Source organism: Drosophila arizonae, chromosome 5 (genome assembly GCF_054131065.1).
Source record: "Drosophila arizonae isolate 15081-1271.41 chromosome 5, UAZ_ARI_1.0, whole genome shotgun sequence".
Classification (NCBI taxonomy): domain Eukaryota; kingdom Metazoa; phylum Arthropoda; class Insecta; order Diptera; family Drosophilidae; genus Drosophila; species Drosophila arizonae.
Window position 1 is genome coordinate 6,805,805 of NC_142925.1, and position 27,169 is coordinate 6,832,973.

The 27,169-nt window shown below is 42.1% G+C and overlaps 3 protein-coding genes and 1 long non-coding RNA gene across 6 annotated transcripts in view; 2 read left to right on the forward strand and 2 right to left on the reverse strand.

Annotated features, from left to right (window-relative positions):
• Positions 1-1,738: 1,738 nt before the first annotated feature.
• LOC108614871 (uncharacterized) lies at positions 1,739-4,420 on the reverse strand. 2 transcript variants are annotated; one of them, XM_089471071.1, is made up of 3 exons: positions 3,625-4,420; positions 3,167-3,330; positions 1,739-3,109 (listed from the first exon to the last, which is right to left on the reverse strand). In XM_089471071.1, the coding sequence occupies exons 2-3, from the start codon at positions 3,277-3,279 to the stop codon at positions 1,903-1,905; spliced, it is 1,320 nt and encodes a 439-aa protein (XP_089327197.1). In that variant the 5' UTR covers positions 3,280-3,330; positions 3,625-4,420; the 3' UTR covers positions 1,739-1,902. The 2 variants fall into 2 exon arrangements, with proteins under 2 accessions (XP_089327197.1, XP_089327198.1); XM_089471072.1 differs by lacking the exon at positions 3,625-4,420 and adding an exon at positions 3,415-3,594.
• A 523-nt stretch (positions 4,421-4,943) lies between these two features.
• Positions 4,944-9,841, reverse strand: Topors (Topoisomerase I-interacting protein). 2 transcript variants are annotated; one of them, XM_018012555.2, is made up of 5 exons: positions 9,496-9,841; positions 8,921-9,322; positions 8,422-8,858; positions 6,840-8,338; positions 4,944-6,772 (listed from the first exon to the last, which is right to left on the reverse strand). In XM_018012555.2, exons 1-5 carry the CDS (start codon positions 9,568-9,570, stop codon positions 5,811-5,813), a joined length of 3,375 nt encoding a protein of 1,124 aa, XP_017868044.1. In that variant the 5' UTR covers positions 9,571-9,841; the 3' UTR covers positions 4,944-5,810. The 2 variants fall into 2 exon arrangements, with proteins under 2 accessions (XP_017868044.1, XP_017868047.1); XM_018012558.2 differs by having other exon boundaries at positions 4,946-6,772; positions 8,921-9,831.
• Positions 9,842-10,031: 190 nt separating this feature from the next.
• On the forward strand, positions 10,032-12,257 carry LOC108616976 (uncharacterized). The gene is made up of 3 exons (XM_018012563.2): positions 10,032-10,410; positions 10,633-11,212; positions 11,287-12,257. Exons 1-3 carry the CDS (start codon positions 10,210-10,212, stop codon positions 11,532-11,534), a joined length of 1,029 nt encoding a protein of 342 aa, XP_017868052.1. The 5' UTR covers positions 10,032-10,209; the 3' UTR covers positions 11,535-12,257.
• A 4,500-nt stretch (positions 12,258-16,757) lies between these two features.
• The window catches only part of LOC149268421 (uncharacterized), a 54,139-nt gene continuing 43,727 nt past the window's right edge, over positions 16,758-27,169 (forward strand). Inside the window, exon 1 of the long non-coding RNA XR_016270257.1 lies at positions 16,758-16,787. This is a non-coding gene — a long non-coding RNA (uncharacterized LOC149268421). The remainder of the gene's footprint in view (positions 16,788-27,169) is intronic.

Genomic DNA, 27,169 nt, shown 5'->3' on the forward strand with positions numbered 1-27,169 from the left:
AAAAACAGCAGAGGTTTTCCAACAGAATGGCCTTTCGGCTTTATATATGAAATTAAGGAAACATAATAGTTAGAAAGTATCAGAAATATTTAATGTTTTTAAAAACTGTTATTTTAAGTAAAAATTTAAGATCTAAGCTCTTCGATTATATATCGATAAAATGAGAATGGCACTCGGCAGCTTAAGATTCGTAAAGAGCTAGAAAAATTTGTGAAAAACAGAAAATAGATTATATTTTATATTTAAGCACCTAAGGCATTCGCCTTCCTCTCTCTCTCTCTCTCTCCCTCTCTCTCTCTTCTTTGAACTTTTTCAGACTCAGAGCTCTAGCCAACATTGTCTTAGCCTCTCTAAATATTTCTTAGCCGCGTTGTTCCCATCGCATGCATTACTACCTTTTGTGCACACCTGTTAAATCATAAAATCAAATATGCATTGAATTACATTCAGCTGTTGCCCATTCACAATTAAATTATCCCTTTTTTGCAAGAACAACAACAACAAAAGCTTAACTCGATTTGCTGGCCATAAATTTGCTACCACAAGAGGACGACCCCCCACACTCTCTCATCTTCACTCTCTCTCTCTCTCTCTCTCTCACTCTCTCCCATTACTCTAAAAAGCAAAGCGGTCGCAATTTTTTAGTCGACATTTTGTTGCGTTCGCCTCTCGTTTTATGCGCAAAAGTGCGTGTAATTCAATTTTTCATGCGCCGCGGCACCCAAAGGAGGCGCACCGTGACAGACCCTACCTTTTTCGTGTGTGTGTGTGTGCTAAGACAAAAGAAGCGAAAATATGCGTCAAAGGCATATTTTGGCACGCAATTTGCGTCGATGGCATGTCCTTATTGATGAGCGATCCCTTTTTCAGTTATCCTTTTAACCGTTAACGCTTATCAATATTTGATGCTAAAAACCTTTTAAAAATAAAGTAAAAATCCTCGAATCGAAATTGCCAGACTACAAGATACCCTGAGTAATGCGATAGAGCCAATATTCTCATCATTAGAGGCATCTCCTTTGACCATACATATAATAAAGAACATATGCACATGCATCCACACGGGCTCTGCTAACTGCGCAGCTGACGCAGCGACTGCGCTGGGGCAAGGGCAAGGGAAGGGCTGAAGCCTAGAGGGAAATTGCTGTTTTCTAGCTTTCTAAATTAACTTTTCTGATGGAATTTTTTGGCTATAACAATTTTATAGAAATATTTAAACTTGAAACTTGAAACTTGAAATAGAGTTGGTATCTATTGGTTGGTTGGTATTATTTGTACTCAGCACATGGCTCTGCTCAGTAAATCTGAAAGCTCTAGCTCTAATAATAAGTAAAATAATCGATTCTGATCGACAACTAGATAACTATAAGCTGTTATCGATAAAAATCGATCACTTGTAATTTTAAGTCTAACTTAACGAAATTGTTGAAAATATAAAAAGCTCGCAAAGAACAGATTTCTAATCCAGCTCTTTTGGCTTACATGATCGATGTGTTCATACGAGAGAACAAAACGACGGAAGGACAGACATACAGGCGGATAGATATTCACGGACATAGCTACATCCACTCAGCTGGCCAGCCTCATCCCTCACATACATATACATATATGTATATACATAAAGCCATGCCATGCCTCCTTCTGCCCGTTACATACATGTTCTCTAAACCAATATACCCCGATTTGCCAATTGCTTTAACTCCAGAAAAGCAACAAGAAAGAAAGAAAAAAAAGTTCATTCTGTTTTATGCAATATTAAATGCGTTAAGCTCTTCTTTTATTTATTTATTATAGATGTGCATAATGCGACACGTGCCGCCAAAGGCCATGACAGAGTGTATTTGTGTGTGCGTGTGCGTGTGTGTGTGTGTGTGATTGGTCTCTCGAATTCAGTTATTAGTCTCAATGGTCGACATCGCGATTCGTGGTGCGTCGTCGCTTGGGCGTCACGCTGGAGCCACGGGACCGCGAGCGGAGCGCCGCACGCAAGCTGCTCGACAGACGAGGCATGCTGGCCGCTGCTGCTGCCATGGCCGCTGCACCGCTGTTGGGGTCCGTTGGGCGAGCCAAGTTGCGTGGGTAGCCCGCAGTGGGCAACAGGGGCTGGCCACGCCGCGGCATAAAGATATCGGGATCCAGCATACTGCGCTCGATGGCCACCTCGAGGCCTAGATCATTGCTCAACAGGTTGGACGATGTGCCAGCAGCTGCAGGAGCAGCAGGAGCAGGAGCAGCAGTAGCAGCAGCAGGAGCAGCGCCATTGCTGTTGCTGTTGTTGTTAGTGCTAGAAATCGAGTTGGAGTTCGAGTTCGAATTCATGTTAATAACGGTATTGGTATTCATGTCGAAGACGCCGCCAGTTGTGCCTGTAGCCGCTGCACCGCCTCCAGCTGCTGCTGCAAGTCCGTTCGATGCTGCTCCTGCCGCTGCAGTGTTGTCCGAACTCTGCACCTGGTCACTGCTCGCTTGGCCGGCCCTCTGACGGGAGCGCAGTACGCCTGTCGCATTGTGCTCGGCGAGCAGGCGATGTAGCTCTATCACTAATGGTGACTCCGTATTCGTATCACTCATATCGAGCAGATCTTCGATCTCATCGGGCACCTCATCCTCTGCCTCCAGCTCAGCCGAGAAGCCGACACACTCATCCTCATCCACACACTTGGAGAACTCCACGAAGTTACGCATGAGTTTCGTAGTGCTCAACGGCGGCTGCGGCGGCGGCTGCTGCTTCACCGGCTGCTGCTCCGGCGGCTGCTTCTGCTGCTGCGTTTCCTCATCACCCTCCGCCTCCCCCTCCACCATACCGTCCGCCACCTGCTTAGCAATTTCGATGGGCCTCTCCATATAGCTCACATTGCACTCGTAGCTAATCATATCGTCGTAGGGCGAGCGAGCAAAGTTGATGAGCTCGTGCACAAAGTGGCTGGTCTTCGATCCCAGAAAGTAGGACAGCGACATGTTGAACTCCAGACTCCTCATGTTCACCTCGAGCAGCAGCTCCTGCAGCACATCGAAGACGGTCAACAGCTCCGCCTGCGCGTTGCACAGCAGCACGGACAACTCACGATTGGCAAAGCAAAGCAGACGATGCACCTCATCCGAATTGCGCCTGCAAAGGGAATACATATACATAACTCGATCTATATCTATATAGATGCCACTTTACCTGTACACCAATGGCGTGCATTCGCGGTAGCTGCGCGACTCGTCCTCTGGCAGCGAATACAAGTTGTTCGCATAGACGTAGACGCGCCAGTAGACCATATAGCGCGAACCCATTTCAGATATATGTAGTTTCGATCAGTTGCCTTAGATATTGTAGGATTCCCTCTGTAGAATACCACAAACAAAAAAAAGAATCGAAAAATCAAACGAAAATTGCCACAGCAAAATATATCAAAACAAACGACTGACAGTCTAAGCAAAGCCCAAGTTTCTCATGTTTCAATTCCACTTCGTTTCACCGCCATAAACACTTGTTTATGTTTTTGTGTGTGTGTGTGAGAGAGAGAGAATTGCCTGGGCTGTGTTACTTATTAAATTTCTTATTTATGTTATATATACGTACATCTATTTGATCAAGCTAAGTATCTTTCTATATACATATATATATATAGGGCTTACCAAATTTCGTAAAGCTTTCTTATTGAACCGTTCAAATCCAAGTTTTTGGGAGAGATGTCACGAGCCTGCTGCCTGGGAAAATTTGGGCTGCCACAATTCTTAAGGCCGGTGCACAAATTCATATCGATAACGATAGTAATCGATATATAAATATGAAAATTATGAATGGAACAGACTGCAGTCTAAAAATCTCTCTCTCTCGCGCTTTTCTAGAGAAATATCAGCTCAAGTCTTGAGTAGGAATGGAAATTGTCGCCAAATTAGGTTGAATCAGGACTCCGAAGCTTGGAAACCTTTTGAGAAGTTGGACTTTGACGAGCTTTCATCTAAAAGCTGATCAGCCATAATCCAGAAAGATTAGAAAGAGATATATATAAATAGATATATATTCTATATAAATAACGTAAAATAGAATAGGCCGACATTTATAGAATTTCGTTCTTATACGCAGAAATTCATTAAACCAACAATTCAAAAAAGGTTCCCTAATACTTCTTATTGGAGCTATATGATATCGCGGACCAATATTGTTAAGATTCAATTTATATAAAGTAGAGATGATCTCTTTTTCTTATGTTACTTCTAAATGCAGACGAAGTTTTTCATACATCATTAATATTTACAGTCCCTACCATATGTATGTCCAATTTATATAACCTGAACTATACCTATACCTATTCCAAATTTAAGGAACTTAACTTCAGGTAGCTCAAAAGAGAAGCTGATAAACAGACAGACACTATTGCCTATATATACTCTTAGTGTATAGATGAAATATGTATAAACATTCTATAAAACCTTTTCTTGTAGCTTACATATATATAGTATTAAATATATATAATAAATAATCGTTATATATAATTATTAAATATATATAATCAATGATCTTATATATACATATTAAATATATATAATAAATAACTTTTATATATAATATAATAATATATACTGACGGAATATATGGCCAAAATCGTACAACTAACAAAAGTTAACCCTTTGCTCAAAATTTTACAAAACAATTCTCAATTTGTTTATAGCTCTGAATCATATAATCTTATATCAATTGATCCTGATATAGATAAAGCTAAAGGTAAAGATAATATTGTATATTGATTCTAGAATTTGCTGACAGTAACAAAACATTTTTTTTTTTTATATGTGTTTAGGAATCAGAGTGGATTCACAATAGTTTAATATTTTTTTGTTTTGTTTTATTAACTACGTGCACAGTTTATACACAAAATAAAATTCATAATTAATAATTTATGATATATCAAATACATATATATGTATAAATAGGTCAATATATATGTATAATATATCATTAATAAATATGCAACTCGGCTGAGAAATCAATACAGACTATTGCCATGCTTTATATATACAGATGTATATAAAGACTGTATATATATTAATTTATACAATTATTGCATTTACTGAAGAACTATGTTTCAACATTGTAAAAAAAAATGATTAATTAATTTAAAAACTTTGGATATGCTCAGCATTTGGCATATGCATAATGGATTTCGTTTGCGTTTTGTTGAAACATTTGCTTAGTTTGCTACACTGATTATAGCGTACATAAAAACTAGGCTTAAATCGATTATTTATATATATGTATGATCATACATGCATATGTATGTATGTATGTGTATTTGTATAATTACGTCTGACTTATCTAAGTACAAACATTTACAAATTAATTCATGGGAGTGTACGGGTTTAACAGAGGCGATCAGCTGTGTTGGAGGTGGGTGTAGGGGATGTGTGTATGGGTGTGTGTATGGGTGTGTATGTTTTCGGGTGGGTTAATGGGAGCAATGCATTTATATAATACAATGAACATGTGTATGTATAGCTAGGTATATATGTATGTGTATGTACAACTTAAAAACTCAAGCTTAAGCTTAATTAACGGCCTCAAGACTACAAAAGTTTTCTCGTCCTGCGTTTAACATTAATCTCTAAATATATGTATAAATCGGGAGTCATTCTCTTCATCATCTTCGTCTGCTTCTTTTTAGGTATAGTCAACAAGTTTAAATTGGGATTCTTAAAAGAGAACGTCACACAGGCGTTGTTAAGAACAACTATTTCAATTTAAAAAAAAATAAAAGTGTTTAAAAAAGAAAACTTGTTAAAAAAAAAACCACAGTTCGTGCTTTAGCAAGCGGCAAGGCGTCTTAGTAGGCATCCGTTGCATCCAGTTCCGAGTCGCTGGCCTCGGTGTCGGGTGCCGGAGAGTCTTCGGCATCTTCAGCATCATCGGTCGCATCATCGTCCTGCTCCTGGTCATGCTCAGGCTCATCCTCATCATCTTCGTCGTCATCGTCCTCTTCCTCCTCCTCTTCGTCTTCACCGTGATCCTCTTCCTCATAAGCAACACTTGGTTGCTCAACTGCCTCTGCTTGCTGTTCCCGTTGCTGCTGCTGTTGCTGCTGCTGCTGCACTTCCGGCTCTCCCTCAACAGATTCATTCAGCAAGCTGCTCTCCGCCTCCCTCACCACATCAATGATAAAATCATCATTGCTGCCATCCGAATAAATGCCCAATTGCGCCTCCTCATCCACAGTCCGCTGACGCCTGCTGCTGGTGCTGGTGCTGGTGTGCAAATAGCTTACCGTAGCCTCCGATTGCTCGCTGTCCGCCCTGTCCGCACTGCCATCCGGCAGCCCAATCAACGTGGCGCTATGGTAATGCATGGCCATGCGACTCGGCGCATTCCCGTCCGAATTGTTGGTAAGTGAGAGACTGAGGGGCGAGCAGCTGGACATGGTATTGCACTGACTGGCCAAGGTGCTGCTATTCACGCTCTGGCTGTTGCTGTGACTGGACAGATTACTCAGCTGGCTGCTGTTGCTGTTGCAGCTGCGACGTCGTTTACGCATGCTGCTCTTTATATTCAGCAGTGGCTCTGCTGTGTGGTGGTTCTGCTGCTGCTCCACTGCCTCCTCTGCCCCTGCCTCTGCTTCTGGCTCTTCTGGCTGCTCGGCTTTCAGCTCATTCTTGTGCGGCTTGAGCTCTATTTTAATGTGCTCTCTGAGTGTGCTCAGCTTTAGATTGTCCGAGCTGTCATCATCGCTGCTGTTGCTCTCATCGTTGCTGCTGCTGCTCACATTGTTGCGCTTCCTCTTTGCTTTGTTACCTGCGAGATGAGATTTGATTAAGTTATTGATTTTATTTGAATTTCTCTTGATTTCTCTCCCATTTACCTGCTGCATCGCTGCTTTCGTCTCCGCTGCTGCTGCTGTTGTTGTTGTCGTTCCTGTCGTTGCTCTTGCTCTTGCTCCTGCTTGGCATGCGCAATCGTGGCGGCTCATCCGCATCCTCATCATCATCCTCCACCGGCTGCTGCTGCTGCTGCTTGCGTCGCCGTTTGTTCTTGAATTTGTTGCTGCTGTTGGTGCGGGCCACACGCTTGCGCGTTTTAGTCTTGCGCGCTGGTCGCCTCTTCCTCAACTTCACATTGGACTCATCGCTGCTGTCCTCGCTGCTGCTGCTGCTGCTGCTGTTGATCCAGTTGGCGCCGCTGCTGCCGCTGCTGCTGCTGCTGCTGAAACCGCCGGCAGCTGCTGCCACTTGGCTGTGGCGATGCTGCGAACGTGTCGCATGGCGTTTGGGCAAGCCGTTGCGCTGCAACAGATCCTTGCGACGCACCACCATCCAGCGGCTGTGCGAGTTGGAGCAGACGCCCGTGCTGGTCGAGGGACCCATGAACAGCTCACTGGGCACGCTGTCATCAATTGATGCCTCCGCATTGGCGGCCTCACGCGCACCAGCTGCAGCATCTGTTGCCTTGGCAGGCGACGAGGACGAAGTCTGTGGCCTCTGCTCATCCACAAAGACCACGTCCGAATCACTGTTGGAGTCCAGGCTAACCAGCTCAGGTGTGCGCAAATGCGGCGGCTTGCGCTCCAGCACAAAGACGCATTCATCATCGTCGCTGCTGTTGCTGCAGTCGCTGCTCTGCAGCTCGATGTGCGCACTGATGGGCAGACTGGCGCCCGCCTGGCGTCGTCCCGTCTGCCCGGTGCCATCATTGATGGCGGCCACCTCGGCATTGGCCTCCGCATCGCCATCATCGCCGATCTCGATGATCTCGTTGGCCGGCCGGCGCATGCTCAGATTGATGGCCACCGTCTGGGAGCCCACATTGGAGGTGGTGGTGCGACGTATCGAAATCCCTGGCAGCTCGCTGCCATCGGTGGCCATGGTTACGCTAAAGGAATGTGTTGCACTGGGATTGGTCACGATAACGCTAGTCGAGGGGCGTGGCAGGCGGCTCCACTCGCTGACAGCTTCAGCGCTAGCATTGACAGCGCCATCCCCGCCGCCGCCGACGCCGACGCCACCGCCGTTGCCCTCAGTGGCCGTTGCTGCGCTGCCTTCGTTATTGCCGGACACCAAGTCGAGCAGATCCACCTCCACTTCCTCGGCCACACGTGCCGAGTATTGCACCACCCGATCATAGCCAACCATGTCGTAGGGCGAGCGTGCGAAATTGAACAGCTCGTGGATGAAGTGATTGGTGCGTTCGCCCAGGTAGGGTGTCAGGCGGCGACGGAATGTGCGGGTCGGTATATTGATCATGGGCAGGATGTCGTGCATCAGCTGCATCACTTCGCTCACATTCTGCGGCAAGTTGCGCAACAGGCAGACAATATCCCGATTGATCCAGGGCATCAGGCGATGCATCTGTGCGGGGTTGTCTCTGCAGGGGCAGAAAGAGGAAAGAGAAAGGATTACATATATATATGTGTGTATATATATGATTATGGTTATTCCAATGCTCACCTGTAGAAGCGTGCGCTCCACTCACGAAACTGTCCCGTTAGACTGTCGCACACAGGCAACGCGTAGAGCTTCCTGTCGTAGACATAGCGACGCCACAGCTGACTTAGTGAGCCCGAACCGCCCGCATCCTGATCATGACGATAGAAATTCAGCAACTCTGTGCGATACGGCTCGAAGCGATTGAAGGGCCCCTGCATGCGAGTGGGATGTGGAAGGAGGCCGTCCAGTGAATCGTCTGTGGCACCGGCATCGATGTCATTGGTCAGCACACCTTGGTTCAGATAGCGCTGTCGTCTAATGTTGACAATGTGAAAGCTGACAGATGAATGCTCCGGCGTGTTGGACTGCACCGGATAGCGATCGTAGTCGTCCAAGGTGCGGACGTTGTGGATGATGGTCTTGAAGGGCTGCTTGCAGAGCGGGCACTCAGCCTTGATCTGGGTGTTGTGATGAAATGGTGGTTAGATTTTTGTTGAATTGAAAGACTCGTATGACTCACCTTGCTCCACTCGCACAGACACTTGAAGCAGAACTGATGCATGCAGGAGTCGGTGAAGCATTTGCGCCTGCAGCGGGACAAGCAAATGGCACAATTTGGTGGCGGTGACGAGCGTCCGGATGAGCCATGCTCCAGCTGTTGTTGCTGCAGCTGTTGTTGTTGTTGTGTTTGTTGTTGCTGCTGCTGCTGCTGCTGGGACGACGGCTGCAAATGTGGACCGCTGCTCACATCGTCGCCGCTTTCGCTGCCGCTCTCTGTGAGATCTGCGAATTGCATTGCAGCAGCAGGCAAAGTGCCGGGGCCACCACCTCCTCCTACAGCTGTGGGCTCGACAATAACAGAGGCAGCCACATCCTCGATATAGGGATGAGGCTCCTCAATTAGCAGTGAATCGGCCATGGACTGAGTATTTTATATATAGTAAATATAGATTTATATATATGTATAGATTTACGAATTCTCCTAAATTCGTAATGAATTAGCGAGACTTTTCTTCGGGTTTTAATCTGAATTTTTTTTTCCTTCTTTTGATATCTCTACTCGACTCGTTCTGTCTTACTCGCACTAGCACTCACATTTACACTCGGTCTGCTCACTCGTTTAGTTATCATCTGGTTTTGTTCGCATTGGAGTGACCAAAATCTTAACATGCGTCTTATTTTGCATGGTTTTTGCGATATAAACTCGCGTTTTTATCTAAAACTGATGTAGTGCGTTCGTTTGCCACTTTTACCCGTTGTAATTTACAATTTGCTAGATTCTTCTATTTCACGATTCTTTCAAGTTTTTGACGATTGAAGTTGACAGAAAATTATTTGCTGTATTCACTTTATAGTTCCCGTATGTTTATTGGTAGCACTATTATGCCGCTGGGCAGCACTATGCACTATCGATAACATACGATAGCATAATTTCAATACAAGCATATACTGCTTTTTGCAGTGCACATTTCATTTCATGGGAAAAAAAATCACCTATTTAGAAATTTAAATAGAACTCATTTATTCAAAATACTTAAAAATATTACATATTCACAATATGTTTTGCATCCATTGTGAACAGCGTATTGCGCTCAGCAAAAGCAACATTGCGCGTTTACCACAATGCTTATCGATAGTCTGCATAGAGCAGCATTGTTCACCGCTTTACGAAATGCACTAAAAAACGCATAACGCGTAAAAATTGTTTGCATTTGGTGGCGTCGATTTTAATTTTTCGTGTTCGCAGTGTATTTCCCGGAGGAAAAACCTATTTTTATTGGCAAATCGTGCAATTCGCAGGTTCGCAAAATGGACAGGCGCAAAAAACGAACCTCTTCGGAGCAATATCAAATGTATATCGAGCTCATGGAGAGCGACCCAATTTTTGCCAGCGGACGCGTGCCGCGCGATTATGATCTAAATTATTTGACGAGAAAATGGAAAGAGCTCTCCGACAGGCTCAACAAATGCGGATCGGGACCGACACTAACAGCCGAAGAATGGCGCAAGGTGAGTTTTCGCCCTTTATAACTCGCTGCGTGTGAGTGTGTCTGTTTGTGTCTCAGTGGGAGTATGTGCATGTGTGTGTGTGTGTGTGTGTACGTGTGTGCGCGCGCTTAGGTCTGTGTGGGTCTCCCGTTATGTTGTAAAGAGCAACGGGTGGGGTGAGGGAGGTAGGCAAAGCGATTATTGGCGGCAAATGAATGACGCGCAAATATTTGTTGATTGCAGCGCCTAAACGACTGGAAGAACACGACGCGATGCAAGTACAGACGCAGCCTGATGTCCAGCGAGAAGGATATATCGATGTCATCGCTAGAGACGCGTGCTCTAAATCTGTTTGGTAAGGTGCCCGGATCGGGGGAAACGTTGATGAATTTGAAATCGGAGAAAGATGATCAGGAGGATGATATAGAGGATCTGGGACAACGCACATCGGCCTCGTTCCAAAAGGAACTGCAAGCGGCCGTCGAAGAGGCCATCAATGACGAGGATGAGGATGAAATGGTGGAGGAGCATGTCGATCAGGAGGATCTCACCGATGAGAACATGCACGAGCCGGGCGGCGGCATCGACGGGCCCACTGTGGGCGGCACGACGGCCGTGAATACAAGCGGCGGTGGCTATCGCACCATAGTCGTGGACAACTCCACGTATGTGGAAGAGGATCAGGATCATGCGGAGCCAACCGCTGATCCCGTCAAGTTTGTGTGCACGCCCAACATACACTCGGCCAGCAGCAGCACCACCAAGCTAATTAACGGTGAATTGCCCGTAAAGCGATTACGACGAGATCAGGTGATCTACGAAGGTGAGTGCTGAACAGTTAACCAGTTAACGGAGCTGTAATTGTATAACACTTTCGTTGTTATCTTTCGCTTGCAGTTAAGAATGCGCCGCGCTCTTATACAACCATCCAGACGGGCGCCTCGTTGCCGACCCTGCACAACACAAAGATGCATCACGATGGCCAGGCCACCACATTGGGAGCCGCATTGAGTGGGCTGGATGCGCAGGAGATAGCGCATCAATTGAAACGCCTGGCTGACATCAACTATGAGACGCTGCAGTTTGAGATCGCGCGCTTTAAATTCAATAATCCGGGCTTTCACTATGAGCCGCCGCCATTATAGTCATTGCCCAAGGCACAAGCGCAAAGCATCAGCAGCAGCACCAGCAGCAGCGTGAGCCGCACACAACAGCAACAACATCAGCAGCAGCACCAACAACAGCAACAACAGAAGCAGCAGCAGCAGCAGAAGCAACGGGAGCAACAGCATAAACAGCGGCAGCACCATGAGCGAACGATGGAGACGAAGAAGAAATAGTTCTAGTTTTTATTGACAAACACGAACACAAACACAGACACAGACACAAAACACATATTTGCGCTGTCAGTTCGAATTTGTACATTTTACGTGAGCTGCAGACAACAAACAGCAAACAAAACAAACCAACAACAACAACAAAAACAACAACAATTGAGCACTTGTGGCTATCGTAACCCCCTAAAAGTAGCCAGTTTTTTATAGTTTAAAATTTACGTAGTTCATATATTAATGCAAATCATTTTCTATAATACACAGTTTCAATTACACACAACACTACACACACACATATATATAAATATATATATATATACTAATTTGTATTTGTAATGCTTGAAAGGTATTGAACTGTGTGTGCGACATATCGATTGGCGATTATTCCCTAAACTGATTTCAATATTTAGGAATTCGCCTGCTCGCACATTGTTTACCTTTTACTCTCAAGTGGAATCCATGTCGCATTGGACAACATAATTTTAAACAATTGTATGTAAATGTAAAGAATAAAGTTTACCAATGATAAAAATACGCACCCATTTTGTTATTGATACGATTCATTCAGTAATAGTCCATTGACAAAGTATATTATATCAATTATAAGTATAACAGCTGTTGAAATTTTCGGTTGCTTACAGCTGGTATAACACTTTTATAACAGTCCAGGCCTATCGAGACGGCAATTTACTCAGCCTCCTTTTGATTGAATTAGTTTATAACATTCCGTTGTATATCTAGTATATCACTTTTATAACAGTCTTGTGTGGGCAGTCGACGCATCCTCTTGTTGTATTCATAGCATTCACAGTTGAAGGTCCTTGAGGGCAGGTGGCCCATGTATAGAGTTAATCTATTCATTATCCATCTCTACTATCCAGCTTAAGACTTTTATAACACTTGAATGTAATCCATTCATCATTCAACTGCCAACATCTAGTATAACAGTCGTGCGGTCTACCCAGTCTCATATAGACTTCATTCAAGCCATTCATCAAGTTGACCACATCTAGTATAACACTTTGATAACAGTTGAAGTTGGGTCGGGCGGTCGTATGCGCTGTAATAATTCATTTTAACTGTTATGTTATATATGTATGTATATATGTACATATATAAATGCCGCTGCAACAAGTGCCCAGCGTATGATGAAGACTGCAACGAGCCGCCTCTTAAGAAAATCACTTGAATGGGGCGAATGACGGCGCGCCAATAGATCATTTGAACGCCGTGCGCTTCGAATCATAAATTACAATTGCCGCCAGGTCGCAGTCGAAATCTCAGAGTGAAAAAAGCCTTTGCAGCAGTCCCAGCGTCAACAACGCATGCCAAACCGTTAGTTGACCATTTGGTTGTTGTTGTTGTTGTTGTAGTTGTTGCTAGGAGTTCGGTTAACTGCACAACACGTCGTATGCTTAATCTCTTTTCAGTTCTGTTTCGTTTTTGTGTTGCTGTTGTTGTTGTTGCTGCTGTTGCTGTTGTGGGTGCCGCCTGCGCTTTGATGAAAGGCCTCCAAGCAAAGCTGATTAACGGGCGTGTGCACACTCACACTCACACACATACACATACACACACTGATAGATGATTGGAGATGGAATAGTCTGGTGGCACAGCCACAGATGTCTTCTTCTTCTTCTCACATGGCCACGGCTGTGCCATGCCAAGTCCATTAAAATAGTTCGTGTTGCACTCGTTCCGCCAGTCTGGGACTGGCCCGCTGCATGGATCACGGTCACACACACATGACAGCGTGCAAAATTTGACCCTTAGGCGGGTGTTACACAAAAACAAAAAATAAAAATAAAAATCTTAAAAGAAACAGCAAAAAAAAATCTGTCTGCAATATGTGAAGCACTCAAAATGCCATATCGATGCACTACTTGCAGTCGCACTGGGCATATTGGTGCAAGTATCGTTTTAGAGCTATTGAATTTGACTCTGTTAAATTTAATGCGTAAATTTAACGATAAGGTAAAAATTTATTTCTATTAGACACGTCAATAAATATAATTACTTTTAATCAGTTAATCCAATGCGACATAATTAGCTGCAAATTTTCTGTAGCTGAAACGATAGTCGATTATGCAGCACTGTTATTAATTGAATTCCGAGACAACGAAAGAGTGCCCAAAAAAGAAGTGTAAGTGCGCAAAAAACAAACTGTACTTTGAGCAAAGGAAACAAATAGAATATGAAATCAAGTACAACAAGAGAAAACGCAACTGCGTAAATTTAGTTGCCATTATTGAATCGATGCGTGCGCGTGTTATTATTATTATTATTATTATTTTTTTTTTTTTTTGAGTTTAATGTTGGATCAATTACCTTTTGTGCATCTTAAATTGTTGCTTTATACATTTAAAATGATTCAATTAAATAATATTAAAGAATGCGATCAATGTGGTTATAAATTAATGACACAGTGAAATTTGAAAAAAAAAAAATATATGTGTAGTGCTTTAATCTCAATAATTGAAGAAAGTCATTGTTCTTAATAAATAAAAAAAAAAAGAAAAGAATGGTTTTAATTTATATACATAAATATATATCCACATACATTTATACATACATATGTATGTATGTATGTACATATGCTCATTTATACTCAAATTGGCTGAATTTCGCGTTGGAAGAGCTAAAAGGGAAGAAACTGTTATACATACACACATATATATACGCTTGAGAGGAACAACTCAGAAGCTAAAATACCGACACCAATACTATGCCAACATTTGTAAGTGTTATATTAATTGAGTGAAAAAATTGAAAAGGAAGGGCTCAAGAGAAAACACAGACACACAAATGCGTATGTACATACATACATACATACATACTTATGCGTATAATGTATGTGTATGTACATACCTTTACATGAGTGTGTTTAGTGAACAGCTTCGCTGCACACAAAAAGTGACAAACTAATGTACTCTACTAAAACTCAAAAGACACTGTAACAACATGTATTGAGTGTAAATTGAAGCAGGTACGAACTCAAAGAAAATACTCAATTATAATGTTATTATCACTTCAGATTTATTTGCGTAAATGCAACTTGCTTTGAGTCTGTGTTTTGCCTTAGTTTCAATATTATATGAAATGAATATTTGATAATATATTTCATATAAATAAAGGTGGAATTATAGTTAATTAATTATTTAAAAATCAATTACTCAATACATGGCTCGCAGCAATTAAGTGACTAGAATTAGGAGCTGCATGCTCTGTCATTCTGTTAGAATTTCTAGGCTTTACACGAATGAATGTGCGTGTGTGCATGCTTATGTTTGTATGTGTGCATATTCTTGTCAGCAAGAAGCAACGCTGGAGGCCCGATTGAAATTTCCATATGTATGTATGTATATGCATGCATATGTATGTATGTATATAAGATATATGCCTAAATTAATGTTTTATTAAACGCGTTGAGACTTTGGCGATTCATCTTCATTCGCTGCCATTGCCATTGGCCATTTGGCTAGTCAGAGTCAGAGCCAGAGCCAGAGCCAGAGACAGAGACAGAGCCACATGTGTGCCATGGGTGCAATCTCAGCGCTTGACTCTCAGTTACAGGCAATGTGCAGAGCTCAGGTTAGGGTCCCTTGCATGGGCCAATGTTCTGTTCAGTTCTCTTCTGTTTCATTCCGTTCTGGGCGCAAGAGTGCAAAGCGTTTTTATGCTAGCGATTATTACGCTTGATCCTAAAGCACCAAAGGGTCAATTGATGTTTGTGATGTTGCTGAATGTTGTTGCCGGCAACAACAGCAACAACAACCACAAATAGGCAACAAACAACATTTGCTGGCGTTGTTGCCCGCAATTTGCTTTGGAATTTTAAGCAGCGCGACGGTCGCATCGCCATTTACCATTTTACATTTTTACAATTTTTAGCAGCGTTGACGCCGACGCCGACGTCGCAGTCTTCGGTCGACATCAGCAGCATCGGCGGCGTCATCATCCTCCTAGACGAATATCATTTTGCACATTCTGCTTTCGCCATGTATTCCACTCATTCGCCGTTTGCCTTTTTGCCCGAAAATTGCATTTCTTTTCGCCGCTTGCAGCGTTGAAGCGTCAGCAGCAAAGCACTCAACGATTTGAGTTGTTTTTTTTTTCTCTCTTTTTCTTTTGCTCCTTTGTTTTCGATTTTTTTCAATATTTCTGCCCTAGCGGTGAGCATATTAGATTAACTGCAAAGTGTGTAACGGTGGGAATGAGATTTTCGAATGCTTTAGAGTTTATACCGTGTATTACTAAGCTCTCAAATTTATATAGACGGAAATTTGAAAATATTTATTTAATTTATTTAAAAATGATAAATAAATACAATTATTTTTAAATATTTAATAAATGAAGACAGAAAATAAGTAATAATATTAAAATAATTTATAAACCAAAAGTAAATACTTAAATACTCTTAAAAATTACTTTGTTGTTTATAGATTTTTTATTTTTTTATTTTTTTTTTCAATTATATACTAAAAATACAAAGTGTAAATATTATACAAAATTATTAACTTAAAATTTAAATTAATAAAAATAAATATATATGCATTCATAACTTTACATGCAATGCTGGTTAGGGTATTTAGTCTTCGACATTCGAGGCACAATTTGTTCAGTCTGGTATTTTTTTTATGTCCAGTCCTTAGACAGTTGATATATCACTGCTGATATTCTTTCAACTACATTGCTTATCAACGATTTGGGGTTTTGTTTTGGTTGCTTTTTATGCTATTTTTGTTGCTTTGGGGCGATGTTGGCCAGAAAATTGCTGTCAAAAATGTGCAAGTTGTTCTCATGCTCGTTTAATATAGAAATTATTTAAAGTTAATTTTTTTTTTTTGTAACTTTTTTTATTTTTTGGTCTCTCGTCTGCTGCTGCAGAGTTTCGGGCCAATTGATGCTGGGAAAATGGCAAAATCGTGAACGCTTTGTAAGGCACCGATGACTGCGTCTGCGTCAAGCGTTTCATCTGACGACTCTTACGACCATTTAATGACCTACATTCAGAAGAGGGCATGCAAATTAAAACGAATGAAGAAGAAGAAGAAGAAGACGAAGCCGGTAAGTAAACTCTATAGTTTAGTTGAAAGCGCTCTTGCAAGTCTCTCATCTCTTTCATCTATCGTCTTTCATCTGCTTGCTCGATTGCATAATTCTATAATTCCATAATGCCGGCATAGATTATTTGTTCTCTTTTACATTTGATGATATGATATGAGAGCAGCTTTTGTTGTACCGGCTGCCATATAATTATATTAGCATGATCTATGTCATTAAGGATGTACATATACATATCTATAGATGCGTGTCTGTGTGTTTGTATGTATGTTGTGCATGGATAGTGCAATTAGTGCAGCAGCAGCAGCAGCAGCGACGGCGGCAGCGGCTGTAAAAACAACTATCGACTGCGCTGCGGCTAACAATATAGAGCCGGCGGGCGTTTATGGCCATGAGAGTGGAGGCAAAAGACAGGCCATTATTGACGCCACTGGACACTGGGCTGGGATGGGTCAGGATGCTGGGACACGGCTCACGCTCGTCTCCTAGTTGCTATCATCAGTGGCCATTGTGGCTCGATGCTTGCATGCAAATTACAAAAATAAAAAATTATTGATGCCTAACCGACAGCTAAAAGTACAAAAATATTGAGCGCTGAAATAGTGCCAGCTATTTGGCATGACAGGGCGCCTGTTTGAGCGCTCTTTGGGTCCGCTCGCTCTATACATGGCCGGCTGCTGGCAGGCAGTCATAAACACGCACTAATTGCAGCCATGATTTGTTACACACTGCATTAATGGCGTTCGCAGGACAGCGCCAGCAGCAGCAGCAACAGCGACAGCAGCAACCATTCAAACAGCAACTAAAATCAAAGCCTAATTGCCTATAAATGGCAGCTTTGCAGCAGCAACAACAAGGACAACAACAAACTGCACAAAATGTGGCGACATCAAACGTAAAGCTTTCAGCGTAGCGCCAACATCAACTAGAGTAATGGCAACAGCAGCAGCAGCAACAGCTAGCAACATGCTGGCGACAGCAGCAGCAGCAACAACAACAACAACAACAGCAATAACAAGTTGCCAAGCGTTAAGCCTTTTGATTTATAAACAAAATTTAGCAACAATGCATTATAGTTGCTCCTGCTGCTGCTGCCGCTCCTGCTGCCACTCCTCCTGCTGCTGTTGCTGCTGTTGCTGTTGCTGTTGGCTATGCAATTAGGCGCGAGATGTATGTCTGGCAGGTAGAGGCAGCGAGGTGGTCCTGTGTGTCGCCAGCATGTCCGACATATAATCGATCGATCGCTTGATATTCAAATCATTTACTTGATCTCTCACTTGCAGCAGCAACAGCAACAGCAGCAGCAGGAGCAGCAGCAGCAACAGTAGGAGCAGCAGCAGCATCATAGATGTTGCTCGCGTGGTCAGCGCCAATTACTTAGAGCATATCAATTATATGACTGCAGCGACTGTAAAATAAATGAGCCAACATGGCCAAATGATACGCAAGTATCAGCAAGTTGAATTCCCAAGGAGTTGCAATTGCAGTTGTTGCTGTTGCTGTTGTTGTTGCTGTAATTGAACTGCGCGTATTGCAAATTATTATTTTGTGCATTTGCAATCGCATTGCCTGGGCTGCCTACTGGAAATGTGCAAGGCTTGCCCCCAAGTGCTGCGTGCAGGGCCACACCGATCAGCCGCCTCCTGCTTCTCTCTCTCTCCCTCTCCCTTTCCCTCTCTCTCTCTCTCGTCTCTGTGCTGCGTGTCTGTTCATATGTTTTCATTACTTTTGACCATTATGCGTGTACGTGACGCACAATTTGAAATTGGCAGCTTATAAGCCGGATACCAGGCGACCAATGTGCACAATTGGCAACATCGTCGTTGTTGTTGTCGTTCTTGTTGTTGTTGTCGTTGCATCTCCTTCCCCCCGCTGTCGCCCACAACTTTGCCAGCGGCAATATGCTGGCCAATCGAGCAGAGCCAGCCAAAACCAAACGCATCGAACCCTGGGCTCAGGACCGTCTGGCCCGAGCAGCGAGGCGTGCGAGCCTCTGTTTGTGGCTTTTGTTTGTTGTTCAAGTTTACAATTTTAATGCACTGCCACTTGACTGTTGACAGTGCAACACGCCAAGTGCATGTGTGTGTGTGTGTGTGTGTGTGCGTGTTTGTTTGTGTTTGTGCTGGGCTATTGATTTTATGCGCACTGCCCTGCAGTTGTCGTCGCCGTCGACGTCGACGTCAGCGCAGCTGCTTTTAACTCATTTTGCACATGCACCAAATGAATTTTCAACAGTTAAATCATTCGAAGAAACACTCCATAAACATAAATATATATACATATGTGTGTATATATAATAATAAAACGCTGATTCATGCTGCTCGCCGTTTTTTAAAGCGAGAAATCCATTAAGGCACTGCAACTGCATATCATATTTCCCTGCACTTATGCTTGCTGCAGCCGAAGGTTTAATTATGGAATAACTGGTATTATTGTAATGAGCATGTCCTGCATCGATAATTGGCAAGGCTATTGCCAATGCAAACAGCATTGTTAATTAACAATTGAGTACCGGCTCACTCAATGGTGCAATGTGTGATCGATCAGGAGATGCCCTGTAAATGGGATTTACTTAATGTGAAGAGGTGGATATAAAATAAAAGCAAAGTGACTAGGAAACATCCTGTGTATATGTATAAGTAAGTTTAAGTTTATATAGATTCGATATTTTCATATTTTCCACAGTCTCTAATGAATGTGAGAATCGCATAGAAAGGGAGAGAAGTTAACGAAAGTTCAAGAGGGCGAGTGTTTAATTGATAAAGGAAGTGTAAGAGAGGAAACGAAATAGAGAATGAAAGAGTACAAACAAAGGAAAGATAGAGAAGAAGAAGAAGAAGAAAACAGAACAGGAAGATAGAAATACAGAAGGAGAAATAAGTGTGAAAGAGAAAATAGAATCATGGAAAGAGAGGATAATGAAAGAGCTGGAGACTGAGAGAGAATTTAGCGGCTCAGACCTAGAGACTGACAAAGAACTTCAAGGGGGACCTCAAGATAGAATAAAAGAGCCTGATGGATTGATTAAAAAAGGATAATTAAGATATATGCTCGAGATATAAGATGTAAAGGATTAATGCGAATAAGCGTGATAGAAAGTGCTTCACATATTTTCTTACTGCCTCAATACTCTATATCTTATATCTTGAATATAGTCTCACATATCTATATATGATTCATCATATCACCTACCATTTCCACTTTGTTTTATTATACCCATTGCTTTAGTGATTTTCTTGCCGCACTTTATTTATGCCTTGGTTTCCACTTTTATGGCTAGCAAGTGGAGACTATAGCTATGCCCTTTAAGCAGAGCTGAAGAAATGTGAGCTGCAGTCAAGGCATTTACGGTTCCCATTTAGCCATGGGGCTGAACTAAGTTAACAATTAAGCAAAGCCTGAAATGAGATTATATACAGAGCAGCAGCAGCAGCAGCAGCAGAAGTAGAAGTAGAAGTAGGAGAAGAAGAAGAAGAGGCAGAATAAAAAGCATAATAAAGCCTTTGCCTCCTCGAATAGCCATCGATCTTTAATGGCCATTGTCAGCGTCCCAAATCGCAGTCATTGTCAGGGCCCATGGATGTGTCGCTGGTTGTTGAATATGATTGAAGTACTTCTTGGCCAGAGTCGTAACGAGCTGGCATCTATCTTATGGCCATATCAAACAGGCATCAAACAATTTCAAATGGATCGAATGAAAAATCAACTGGCGTTGAAAATGGCCAAGCCAATTGCAGCAGCAGCCGTAGCAGCAGCAGCAGCAGCAGCAACAGCAACAACAACAGCAGCCAGCAACGATTGCAACTGCAACTGCTGTTTTGTATGCATGCGGCGAACGTGATCTGTTGCCTAACAGCAATTTTTAGCTGCTAGATATCGCTCCAGAACAAAGTGGCCAACGCGCAGCGACAATGTTGCCGACGACGCACAGAAGCAGCAGCAGCAGTAGCAGCAACAGCAGCAGCAGCAGCAACTGTTGCAGCTGGCTGCAACTGCTGGCGAATCATCGGCGCATTTCACTTTGGCCAAAGTCAATGATTGAAATTCTAACTTTGCAACTCGTTGCTGTTGACCTTTTCGCATGAGAATCGCATGCTGATGATGGATACACTGTCTATTGCCTATTGCCTGCTGTTGTTGTTGCTGCTGCTGCTGACTGAACTGAATCTGTATATAGAGTTGGGCGCACTGTCAGCTAGACATTTGCTCAACTGCTGCCACACAGCTGTCAGTGTGCGCAGCTCGTCATGGGCAATTTAAGTGGAAGTGGAAGAAAGGTTGCCAGCAACAACAACAAATGCAACAACAACAACAACAACACACACACAAGCACATTCGACATGTACATCGATGGCAGAATGCCAAAGTCAAAGCCAAAGCAAATACGCGACGGATAATTGCGCGCAGAGCCAAAAAAAAAAAAAAGCTAGTAAGAATAATGCAGTGGGGCATAAGCGACTGCTTAATGCACGTTCACGAATTAGAAAACCTCGAATCTATGCTAAAGTTGAGCTTTCCCAAGTTACCCGGCTATAAGGAGCCCTAGAGGTCTACCCTAAGCCAATTGCAACTTGATGATCTCAGCTCTATGGGATTTATAGTTTATAGCTAATATGCCACGCCTCTAGGAGAGTGCTTATAAGATAAATCAATGGCAATCAACTTGACCGGTTGTAATTAAGAATAATAATACTGAGAATATAAATATTTGCACATTGCACCTATTTAAATATACTATGAAGCAGAGTTCATCAAAATAGGAGTAGAATATGCTGCAGTTCTCATGAATGCTGCTACTACTCTTTTTGTGAATAATACCACTACTATTTTCATGGATGCTACTATTTCAATTTATTTTGCTACTACTATTTTTTTATGAATGCACTACTATTTTCATGATGTTGCTACTATTACGATTTACATGAATGCTACTACTACTATTTTCATGCATGCTACTATTTCAATTTATTTTGCTACTACTATTTTTTTATGAATGCTGGTACTATTATTTTCATGATGTTACTACTAATACTATTTACAAAAAGTTCTACTGCTACTATTTTCATGCATACTACTACTACTACTACTGCTACTACTACTACTACTACATTTTAAATAAATGCTTCTACTACTATTTTCAAAGATGCTACTACTTCTATGTTTTGAATGCTACTAGCAGTAGACTATTTTCATGTACTACTATTTTCATCAATACTTTTACTACTAATTTCCAGGACGCTACTATTTCTGCGTTTTAGACTATTTTAGACTATTTTCATGTATGCTACTACTACTATTTTCATGAATTATGCTACGATTTTCATTATTGTTGGACCTACTGCTACTTGAATGCAACTATTTCTAATTCTTGAATGATACTAGCTCTACTACTACTAGTAGACTTCTCTTTTGTATGCTACTAATACCATTTTAATGAATTCTACTACTATTTCTATTTTCGTTTGATCTACACGCATACGAAAGTTGCTTGAATCACAGGGTAATACAAGAAACTTATGCAAACATGCCGAAGCACAGCTAGGCCTAACATAACACAAAACCTATATACTCACATTGTACAATTCTTTAAACAAGTATAAAAAGGCATAGAACAAGCCTTGGCAACAAACAGCAATAGCAACAACTAACAACTTGGTTCGTCGTCGTCGCCGTCGTCGTCGACTTTGCAACGCGGAATTTCACAGCAGCATGGAAATTTGTTCGATGCCTTGTAGCTGCGTTGTTGTTGTTGTTGTTGCAACTCTGCTGCTCTTTGCTGTGTCGCTTTTGCTAGCAGTTTGTTTTGTTTGATTTGGATTTGATTTGATTTCCAGCAGCAGCAGCAGCAGCAGCAGCAGCAACAACAACAACAACAACAACAACAACTGCAACTTAAACTTATTCAAATGCCGCCGCACAGTTTGTTGAACCCGCCGCGTGTGACGCAGTCGTAACTGCACATGCGCGCCCAATGCCCGCCCGCGCATGCCGCGTGCCCCCTCTGCTGTCGGTCGTGCCACAGTTGCAGCAACTGAAATCGCATCTTCATGCACTCGCCGCAGTTGCCAATTGTGCTGGGCAAAAAGGTTGCTTGAGCAACGACGCGTCGTCCGTCCGTCCTCGCGTCGCGTCGCGTCGCGTCGACGTTTGCGGAAAAATGCGATTGACGGTAATTGGTTGACGTTTGTCTTATTTAAATTTGTTTTTCTTTTTGCCATTTTTCTTGGCTTACAAGCAGCTCCCTCCACGCCCCCTGCGATCACCCGCCCACCCGTTCGCCCGCTCGCCCGCTCGCCCGCTCGCTAGCTGAGCCAAGCGACTGCTGAACGCTGAGAGTTTCCTATAGAGTTTGATGCCAAAGCTAAGAAATCAGTTGCTAATGACAATCGGCGCATGCGTAGGGAACCCTATAGAGTATGCAAGGGTCTGCTTCAGTTTCTGTTTCTGTCTCTGTGCATAGAACTTGACGTGATTCATTGTAGGAGTAGAGAAACTTTGTTTGCTCAAGAGTTGATTGGCTTCTTATTTAATTCTCATATAAATTGAAGCAGTGCATGTGAATTTCTTGTCCGTTAGGGTATACATAGGGGGCACCTTTCTATGCGATTCTCAGAGAAGCTCAAGTGCTGGCATTGCTATTTGACTTTTATCTGACTAATAATTCCTGAAATCCAGATCTTCACTCTCCAATTTAAGCTAAACTGTTTTTTCGCCTCTCTATGCAATTCTCATAAATATACATAGTTAGCTAGATCATAGGCTAGATTTTCCTGTAGAGCATACAAACTTCACACAGTTTCTATTTTACATCGCTTGCTCCCTGTTCTATGCGATTCTCATTTCTCACATCTTGACTACCTTATAGAGTATACAATCGTCGCCCTGCTATAATCACTCGCTAAGCACTGCGATCCTCTGCTCACCATCGGCGTGCAATTTTAATTGAAATGAAATGAGTTTCGTCGATTTGTGTTCTAGGAATTTGTTTTTGATTGTTTTCTTGTAAATTTGAATGATTATCGAGGCAGTTGGAACTAGCAACAGTTGCGCAATTGGCAAACACAGGCAACAATAACAATAACAATAACAAACAGCCAACAAATGTCGACGACCCGCGTAATTGCACAACTCTCCGACGCTGACTGTGACTCTGACTTTGACTTTGACTATGACTGTCTGTGTGTAGACAAAGAAGAGCCAGATCAGAGCTGAAGAGCTAGACTCTCCGCCTGGGCCAACGTTCAATAGGGGGAAGTTGACTCAGTTGTCTCAGTCTGTGGGCTGTGGGTAATTGAACTGTGCGCACTTTTAATTGTGCTCAGGTGACGCGGAAGCGACTTAGAACTGGGCCAGGATTTACACAGCGAATAGTGAGAGAGGGAGAGCTGATAGGAAGCCAATGGCTGGGCCAATTTGTTACCGCTACATCGCATATCGCGTGAATATATCGCGATCAAGTTGCTAGCCGTGGCAAATAAAAGCACTTCCTCAACGCTCAGCAACAGCAGCGTTTAAATAAACATATTGAAGCAACAGGCAACGGTCTTACGGTAGAGACAAGAGATGCTGATGCTGTTTGGCTGCAAAGCAAAGCAAAGCGGGTTTTTAAGATTGAAACCGAAACTGATGCGTAGTTTAGGGCGATTTACACAGTTTAAACAGACGGCGATACAAATCGCCGGCACATGAGCCACAGCCAAGGCAATGCCAAGGCGGATGGCGGATGGATCGAGGCTCTCCCTCTCTCGCTCTCTCGCCTGTGTGCCGTGGCAGCTGTTCGACGAGCCAGTACGTTTCAGTGTCTTCCTGTGTGCCATAACTGTAGCAAATGGCCAGGCAACATGCAGCCAGAGAACGAGAGCTTTGCGCCTGAGATCTGAGAATATATATTCGTTATACCCTGTAAGCTGGGCAAATCAATATGATTACAGAAAATGGGGTATAATGATGTATGGCATGTGCAGCTGATGCAGTAGAAGTTAGAGCATGTTGTATGATATTGACGGGAATCATCGAGTCAGCCTTATTGAGACAGGCTTGCATCTTCGGGGTGTCAGATGAAAGCCGAATTGTATATTAAATATATATTTTTAATTAAATATGAATATAGAATTTGTTGTGGTATCATTGGAAATGGCTTATGTGATCTTTGTTAATTTCTAAATATTTTAGTTTTATTTATTATTAATTTTTGTTTTATTATTATTATTTTTTATATTATTATTTTAAATTGAATTTTATTTTTATTTTTGAAATTTTCTTAATTAAAATTTTTTATTAAAATTTTTAATTTTTCTAATTATTTATATTTTTTTAATTTTGATTTTTTTGTTTAATTTGTATATCGTTTTTTATTCATTTATTTACTTTTATATTTTTACAATATTTTCATTTATTTATTTGGCGCAGAATCCTTTTTTAGAACACTAGCTTGGGGTCTTCATTTTGCAACTGCCCAAACGGAGCTAAGCTCAATTAAAGTATTTATTTTATTTATTTATATTTATTAACTGAGGAAGGAGTCGTAATCCTGGTTTATATCCTAGTTTTCGTTTAAGCCTATATTTAAACAAATTTTAGTGCAAACTATTTGCAAAGTATCATCTAGTCGAACATTTCCTTTTGTTGTTGTTGATTCTAGTTCTTTTGCGTAGGCGTCTGAAGCTGGAGCTTTGGTCGTCCCGGCAGCCGCCTTGGAAAATGTTATAAATTGCACATTTGATGAGCAGAGAAACGTTTATGGTTCGTTCTTAGTCGCAGCAGAAGGCAGGCAAGACCAGAGCCAGCTGTGCGTTTGCTGCAGTATCTGCGACTTCCAACTTGCAACTTGCAACTCCAATTCTGACTTGGAGTTGGGAGTTTGCAGTTTGGAGCTCTGCCTTTTAGCGCTTGCATGTCGGCTGATTAATTGCGCCAGCGTCATAAACGTGATGATATCGCAATGTAAGCGCATTTTTCATGTTATTCAATTCGTTGCCGCCAGCTCAAGCTGGCGAGATACGTTTCTCTCTCTCTCTCTCTCTATCTCTTTCTCTCCCGCTCTCAACTATTTGCATAGCACAATTTGCTTCAATCGCTGCAATAACAAAAGACTTAGGCAACAAACTTGATCGGCTTGGCTACGTTTTTGGTGTTGTTGTAGCTGTTGTGCGGGCAAATTAAATCTTTCGATATTGCCAACTAATTACGAACATTAACGCAATTGAGCCTCCTCTAACTATCTATAAACATTTTTTCTTTCTACTCTCTCAGTCTGTTCCGCATATGCTCCAATATAGTTGTTGCTATGTGTGTGTGTGTGTTTGTGTGTGTAATGCAATTGGTATTTAATTCTTTGCCCAAATGGGCGCAATTCATGTTTTTGGCCAGGTGTTGATGCTTTGGCAGGTGTGTTTCGCCTCATTGTCTCGCTCGACGCTTAGCAGGAAGCATTTGGCGTGTATCCATAAATTATTAAGTGTTGCTCTATTCAAATTGTTTTTTTTTTTTTTGCGCTTGGTGCGTTTGCTGAAAGAAGCGAGGAGAGAAAAAAACAAAAGCGAAAACAAACGCTTAGGCAAAAGCAAACGCTGGCAATTGCGCAGTTTTCACCTGGCGCATGATCCCGTTTTGGCTAAAGCCAGTTAAGTATTGTGTGCTGTGTGTATTTAACTGAATTGCTCGTGTTGTTATTGTGTTTTGTTGAACCTCACTGTGTAGCAATGTTGATTTATAAGGAGCGGGTCACGTATGAGGTCTATAAAAGAGCTTAGGCTATAAATGATACTTTAATGCGTTGCCAATATGCATATATTGAGGATATAAGCAAGTCAGGGGGTATATTGAAACTTGGATAATTATTAAGTTAGATCATATCACACTAACAACGTTTCTATATTTGCCACTACATACAGCGCTTGGGAAATCAGGCGAAGCATCTACCCACCTGTATTCGTAGACTCTTAGACATCAGGCTGCAACATAAAATTAATAAATTAAAAAAACAGTTGTCTTTCTGTATTTTTAGGAAAACTTTATTAATATGTATATTTTGTATATTCGTAAAAACATTTGTTAATATTTATTAAGCAAAACACATAAAGGGAAAATTGACTTTTTACTCCAAATATAAGCTAAAATATCAGGCAAACAGGATAGTCCTGACAGTATCCAAAAATCTAAGAAACAATTTTGTTGCTTACCCGTCAGAGCTGACCTTAAGAGCCATCAAATTTTACAATATTTCGGAAAAATACCATTCAAACTTGCTGCAAAAATTTCGTTGCATACCCAAAAGGAGAAATATTGCAGGCAAACTTTGCTTTGGGCATAAGATGCATACGCGTACTTCTATTTTAGCCATATTTTTGCGCAGGAACAATATCTTGATGCTCTTGCATTTTGAC